A 7,964-nucleotide genomic window follows, 5' to 3' on the forward strand; every position below is an offset into this window, starting at 1 on the left:
TTGATAACCAATGGTGGTGTGTTTACGTCCCCGTAACTTAGAGGTTCGGCAAAAGAGACCGATAGAATAAGTCCTGGGGTCTATTTGCTCGACTAAAGGCGTTGCTCCAGCATGGCCACAGTCAAATGACTGAAACAAGTAAAAAGAGAGACATACATGTGTGTGTGTGTGTGTGATGACTGTTCACTTGTGACTGAAGAAGACCATCACTGACCATTAAGAAACATTGTACACCAGACAAAAGTATACTTTACACATGTGGCTCCACTGGTGACTAAAGAGCCCAGCTCTTGATATACATACAGGCCCACAAATATTGCAGACCAAGTTTCCCCCATTCACTAACAGGTGTGTTTTTGGGTTTTCAAAAATACCTACTCCTTCTTTTAGTTGTTTCTTCCATTTGTGACAATGCAAGCATTGCTTTCCTAGTTGACCTTTCATATTTCTCATACCTTCAACAAGGACTTGAGCCAATCCTTCTTACATTTTGTTCTCAAATAGCTAATGTGTGAGTGAGGCCATATATGTGTCATACCTAATGTATACATGCTCTCAAGTATGACACAAAAATAGCTATTTTGGATCTATTTCAAAACGGGGGCACCAGTTTTCATTTATGTTTTATGTAGTGTTTTTGGTACCGAAAGACTTTCAAACTTCGTATACTTATCTATTTTGTGTTATAGAACAGAAAAAAATTTTTGTATTCGAATTTATTTCATGTAAAAAAATTGTCTTATTTCGATAATTTCTACTAATCACTGACGTCTATTCAGTTGAAAACAGTTAGCGCTGTAACGGTGTATATCATATTAATCCCCTAACCCTAACCCTAAAACTATCCCTAACTCTAGAATCCGAACTCTAAAATTGTTACACACATAGATACGCACAGCATAATTTATTATATAAACAATATATGCGTATAAATTACGATTAAACCGGATGAAATATGCCACAGGGAATAACATTTTTATGACCGCCAAGCAGTAACTCTATTCAGCTGAATAGACGTCAGTGACTGGTTGAAATTACAGAAATACAACAACTTTAACATGGAATAACTTGCGATGTACGTTTTTTTGTTAAGAAGACTAAGAGTAAAAGATGTTTTATATGACACATTCTACCAGTGTCCCAAGTATCAAAGTGTTTCGTTAGTGTTTCGCTAAGAAAATACTGGTGCCCCCGTTTTGAAATAGACCCGATATTTTAACTTTATACTGTTCCATATGCACATAGCAGACACACACACATGCACGCACGCACACACACACACACACACGTGTGTGTGTGTGTATGTATCTTTTATTTTTTACTTGTTTCAGTCATTTGTCTGTGGCCATGCTGGGGCACTGTCTTGAAGAGTTTTAGTTGAACAAATTAACCCCCAGGACTTATTTTTTTAAGCCTGATCCTTATTCTATAGGTCTTTTTTGCCGAACCACCAAGTTACAGGGATGTAAACACACCAATACTGGTTGTCAAGTAGTAGTGAGAGACAAACACAGACACAATAACATGCATACATATATATATGACAGGCTTCTTTCAGTTTCTGTCTACCAAATCCACTCCTAAGGCTTTGGTTGGCCTGAGACTTTAGAAGACACTTGCCCAATATGCTACACAGTGGGTTGAACATGGAATCATGTAGTTTCAAAGCAGGCTTCTTATCACACAGTCATGCCTGTACCTGTGTGTGTGTATAAGTAAGCACAGAGATGCAAAAGAAGATGGGGAAGATAGTACTTGAATACCAAAGGTAGAGTAAAATACTGTTTTATCAAAGCCCCCCAAAAAGACCTCCACAAACTGTTACTCATCAGACTATTGTGCTAATACATTAGTATATATATAATAAAAGAATATATATCGTTTAGAATTGCATATTGGAAATACAGTAGCCCAGCATTAAGGTGTTGGGGAAGTTCTCTCTTCTTCCTTTCTTCTTGGATTACAATACTTGTTATTTGTGAATATATAGTGGAGTTTCTATAAATGAAAACAATCTGTTTCAGACTGATGTTCATTAACCAAATTGTTCGTTATATGAATAATTGAAATACATATAAATAGGATTTTGTCTCAAGCTACACTCAAAATCCACATACAGGCATGAAATGATGTTTTATCTGTTCATCCATCAATAGCAAATATATAAGCATGTTTATATACAAGGGTGTGCTGAAAAGTTCCTGGTTTGGGGTAAAAAAAAATACAGGAGGATCAATTAATTATGATTTTATTGAACATATTCTTCTCTCAAATTCACGCACTTATTGCAGCAGTCCTTCAATTTTTCTAAGCCCTGTAAAAGTACTCAGAAAGTTGTGCCTCCAACCAGGCCTTCACACTACCCTTAAAGCCAGGAACTTTTCAGCATCCCTTTTTATATGTATGTATGTGCATGCACACTTTTCTCTTTAAGATATGTCTTGATCCATATTTTTAACTATGAGATATATTACATTTATGTATTTGTTTTGCAAGATTCTTTATGTGAAAACATGTTTTGAACCAGATATTGTTATAGTTGGTGGGGGGGGGGCATCTTTTGCCATTTACACAAACAATACTGACATTGACAATATGCACAAAGACAGTGACACCATGACCACCACCAAAAGCAATAGAAATAACAATAGAGACAACCAGAAAGATGGCAACCAGAAACTGATTGGACAAAAGAAAATAATAAAAAAAAAAAATGAAGAAAAATAGTGCATGTGTTCAATTGGCAAAATATGACCATCCCCAAGAATAACAATATGAGAAATATTATTTTTTTAATAACATATGAAGTGTGTACATGGGCATTAACAAACCACTTGTAAACTGTCTCTGAGCCACTTACATGTGTATGTTGTCTACTCATGGTTTGTTGTTCAAATTTCTGCTTGTTGGCTGGATATAACTTTCTTCAGGAAAAACTGTTTGCTCTACAATTCCTTCATTTAGTGTACTGATCATATAAGCTCTCCCAGTACTAATATGCATGTGTAGTGTACTCTGTGGCTCTTTAAATTTCAGCTCATGAAGCAAATGGACATTCAGTCACTTGTACACGTGCATCGTCTGCCTGTTGTTTGTTGATCAGATTTCAGCTTGTTATGCAAGTTTTCAATAAAACCATTTGTTATTCAATTTGTCTGTTTAAAGTAGGATCATTTGTATATGATTAACCTACTGCATAGGTTTCCATGACTTCTTTTTAACTTCATCCTCCTTTATTGCCCATTTTCTATGCTGGCATATGTTGGATGGTTTTATAGGAGCTGGCTTCAGTCTGTTTTGACATGGTTTTTATGGCTAGATGCCCTTCCTAATGGCAACTCCTGAGAAAATTTATATATTTTTTTTACTGAAATGGTACAAGCATGCCTGTGTGGATAAGAAGCTTGCTTCCCAACCATGTGGTTTTGAGTTCAGTCCCACTGCATGGTACCTTGGGCAAGTGTCTTCTACTATAACCCCAATCCAACCAAAGCCTTGGGAGTAGATTTGGTAGACAAAAGTGGGAAGAAGAAAATATTCTGTGTGCATGTGTAACTGTGTATGTTAGAGTTTGTTCCCTACTACTACTTGTCAACTGGTGTTGGTTTGTTTACTTCTCATTAACATAATAGTTCAGCAATAGAGACCAATAGAATAAGTATCAGGTTTTAAAATGAAGTACTGGGGTTGATTTGTTTGACTAACTCCTTCCAGACAGTGCTCCAGCAAGGCCACAACCCAACAACTGAAACACAAAAATATAAACAAACAATGGATACGATGTAGATGTTCTCCATAGTATTTGTTGTCAAAAGCTGATTTCAGTGTTCCATGCCCCACCAGTGGTCAGCAAATTCTGTGATGCAAAGCCGCTTAAATTCATATCACCCAAATGATTACAGTAATATGATTACAGTGGTTGTGGTTGTGGTTTGTGGGGGTATGATTGTAATTTAGAGCTAATCCAGTTTTTATATATCTAGGTCATCTCCCTCTCTCTTTCCCCCTCTGAATACTGTATGCATTGTTTCTTTACTGATTGTAAGTCATTTTTACAAGTGTAGGTGTGTCTGTATGTATACCTCTGTGTGTGTGTGTGATGCCATGTCTACATGTATCTGTATATATCTATAAGCATCTACTCATGTTACTGTAAGCATTTACTCATGTTGTGTGTGTGTGTGTATAAAATTATCCATTTATACACTTTAAATGTCCAGTAATCTTTCAGGATCTTGTATTATTTTAACATTCTCCTCTATTTTGCCCACACACATTCTTTCTCTCTCTCTCTCTCTCTCTCTCTCTCTCTCCCTCTCCCTCTCTCTCTTTCTTAGTATAGAAGCTTCTATACTATTGGTTGCAGATTATTACAGACTGAAGGATTTTGTAATAAATATTATTGTGAACATTAGTGAAAGGGAACATCAGTATATGCAGGCACTGTCATTGTTCAATTCATGTCTTTGAGGGGGTGGGCATACATCATCTACCTTGTTTTTTTCCCTGTTAACCAGTCATTTGCTTTATATTATTTATTTATTGTCGACATCATTAGAATTTATAAACATTGAGAGTGGTGGTGGGGTATAATTTTGCTTTTTTTTTGTTTTTGTGAATAGCAAATCTCAAAGCAGATAGCTACAAGTAACAGCTTGTAAATATTGGGTTCCCTCTGGAAAGAGAGATGCAAAGATTTGCTTCTGTCCAATGGCAGAATGCCTATCATGTTTACAGAAGATGTGAGTTCAAATCCCACAAGCAATGTTTGACTAAAGGGGTTTTTTAACCCAATATTTACACCCTATTATTTGTAGCATTATCTGCTTCAAGTGTCACCATTCCAAAAAAGAATTACTTGATGTTCTCTTGAAGTTTCTAAATTCTTATGATGTCAACAACTTACAATGCTTGCTAGTATGAATAAAATTTCAAGTATGGATAGAAAACTTCGAAGGATTGCTTTGATCCAAGAGTAGAACATCTGTTATATTTACAAGAGATAAGGGTTCAGATCCCACAGGCAATCTTCAAGCTTTTCTATCCAAAGGGTTTTTTTAACCCAATATCTACAGTACACATTATTTATAGCTTTATTTGCTTCAAGATTCACCATTCCAAAAAAAATTATATTTTTATTTTTTACATTAGTAGATATTTAATGATGATAATAATTTGTTTGTCATTTTACATTTCAGAATGGAAAGCCATCATTAAGTTTGAAACTTTCTGAAAATTCCTACCTCAATAAAAAACAACACTTATGGTTACTAAATGGCGATGCTAAGCCAGTGAATAGCGTGAATGCAAGCAACAGCTTGGTATGGGACAGCAACTGTCTTGAAATGTCCACTTATGGCACGGAGACTGTGTCTCCGTCAAGGAAGAAAATGCTACCAATGGCTGATTATTGCCTTTCTGAGGCTGAAGGTCTCAATTACCCTTTACTGAGGGACATGTCAAGCTCCAGTTGCGTTGATGCTGATGGTTTATCCAGTGCTTACCCCATTGATCTGGATGGTGGCATGTTGAGTCTAGAGTCAGAAACTGCTGCTGATAAGAATAAAACAGCCGATAAGAAGTCCAAAGGAAAACGGAAAAAGAGTAAGTATTCGTTTTAAGAGTGTATGTGTCTGTGTGCATGCGCATTCAATCATTTGTACATGCATCTGTATCTCTGTAGTAATTATGAGTACATGTGTGGTAAAGGAGCATGCTTTGCAACCATGTGGTCTTGACTTCAGCCCCACTGTTTGGCACCTTAAGCAAGTGTTTTCTACTATAGTCTCAGACCAACCAAAGCTTTGTGAATGGACTTAGTAGATGGAAACTGAAAGAAGCCCATCGTGTGTGTGTGTGTGTGTGTGTATACACATACATACCCTTATATAATCACTGGAAAGTGGTTGGTGTTAGGAAATGCATCCAGCTATAGAAACCATTCCAAAACTAAGGCTCAAGCTCTACACAGCCTTGTAGCTTGCCAGATCCTATCAAACTGTCTAACTCAAGCTAGCATGGAGAACGGACATTGAATGACGATTGTGATGATGATATAAATGTGTATGTGTGTACCTTTGTCTTGACAGCTTGTGATGTTTGTAAACAGCATTTTAATGACAGGTGTAGAAATCAGAATAATTAAATAAACTGAACGAGACAAAAAAAAAAAAACCTAGTGTGTATATACACACACACACACACACACACACACACACACACACACACACACACACACAAAATCAGATACATTATCATCATCATTGTCATCTAACATTCACTTTTCCATGCTTGCATGGGTCAGATAGATTTTATTGAAGCAGACTTTTCTATGGCTGAATGTTCTTCCTGTCACCAACCATCACCTGTTTGCAAAGTAGCATTTCCTCCATTGTCAGACATGGTTTTCATAGAAGACTGGAAATGAGCAACATAGCTTTGTATTACAGCAAACTACAAGCTCAATATGAGTGGGTGACCCGAGGGAAGGTGGGGACAGGGTGTGCTTGTCAAGTAACAAGCATGTACTACTCTTCGTTTTTCTTCAGATCAAAAAACCATGTTCCATGTGTCATGATATACATGGCCATGAGATTACCAGCAATAACAACAATAAAATATGCATAGAATTAGTGAAGCTAATTGGATTGGTGGATTAAATTACAATCTAGATCTATCAATAAATACAGTGTGAATTATCTAGCATCAACAGGATTTCAGTTTACACATCAACCAATAGAAATTTCATTATTAAAAACAAATATATGAATTGTATGTTTTTTTTTTTTGTTTTTTTAAAATTTTTTTGTAATGAGCATCATTTAATGCTTTCATCATCATCATCACTGTTGTCATTGTTTTAACATCTGCTTTTCTATGCTTGCATGAATCAGACGAGATGCATTGAGGCAAAATTTTCAATAATCAGATGCCTTTTCTGTCATTAACCTTCACTTGCTTGACAAGCAAGGTAATATTTCCCAATGATCAGGCATGTTATCATGGAGGATTGGAAACAAATGACACTGCTTGTATAACAGTGATACTCATTTACAACTACCACATGATATCGAGATTAGGCACAAATGCAAACATATGATAGACTTCTTTTTCAGTTTTCGTCTATGAAATCCACTCACAAAGCCTTGTGAGTGGATTTGGTACAGAGCTATTGTAGAAGACTACCTGGAACCATGTGGTTGAAAGGCAAAGTTCTTTAGCACACAGCCATACAAAATGAATAGTAGGGAGATGGCAAAACCTTAACAGTTTGTGCATTACAAGCCAATGGCTAGAGCCTCTGTGTAATTGCTTATACTGTTAAGAACAGCAGCCAAGTCTCAAATCCTATTCTATTACCTTAAATCATTGAAGGTTGCATTGGATAATCTGATCATAGATATATTGTTTGACAAAAAAAAAATTAATAAGAATAAAAAAGAACTGATGATTATAACAGAAACATCAGTTCATCATGTATCTGGTTCATTGGGGCTGGGGGCTGGCTGTGTGGTAAGAAGTTTGCTTCTCAACCACTTTTTTTGGTTCAGTCCAGCTGTGTGGCACCTTGGGCAGGTGTCTTCTACTACAGACCTGGGCCAACCAGAGTGGATTTAGTTGACAGAAACTGAAAGAAGCCCATTGTGTGTGTGTGTGTTTTTTGTGTTTGTCTCCTACCACTACTTGACAACTGTTGTTGCTTTGTTTATATCCCTGTAACTTAGTGATTCAACATAAGAGTCTGACAGTATATCAGTGCCAGGCTTAAAATATATAAGTACTGAGATTGATTTGTTCAACTAAAAACCCTTCAAGTTGGTTCCCCAGCATGGCCGTAGTGCAATGGCTGAAACAAGTAAAAGATGAAAAACAAAAGAAATTTACACCTTTTGGTCAATGTAATCTTTGATAAGCTGTGTGAAAAAAGAAATGTATGGGATTCACATATACATATATATATATAT

General features: G+C 36.3%; 1 protein-coding gene across 9 annotated transcripts in view; it reads left to right on the plus strand.

The window, feature by feature from the left end:
- Window positions 1–7,964, plus strand: part of LOC106874415 (myb-like protein U) — a 216,939-nt gene that overhangs the window by 120,681 nt on the left and 88,294 nt on the right. For all 9 annotated transcript variants that reach the window (XM_052976703.1, XM_052976706.1, XM_052976707.1 and 6 more), the window contains one exon: window positions 5,199–5,604. In XM_052976703.1, coding sequence (XP_052832663.1) covers window positions 5,199–5,604 — 406 coding nt within the window. The remainder of the gene's footprint in view (window positions 1–5,198; window positions 5,605–7,964) is intronic.

The sequence above is a fragment of the Octopus bimaculoides genome, chromosome 25, assembly GCF_001194135.2.
Source record: "Octopus bimaculoides isolate UCB-OBI-ISO-001 chromosome 25, ASM119413v2, whole genome shotgun sequence".
Classification (NCBI taxonomy): domain Eukaryota; kingdom Metazoa; phylum Mollusca; class Cephalopoda; order Octopoda; family Octopodidae; genus Octopus; species Octopus bimaculoides.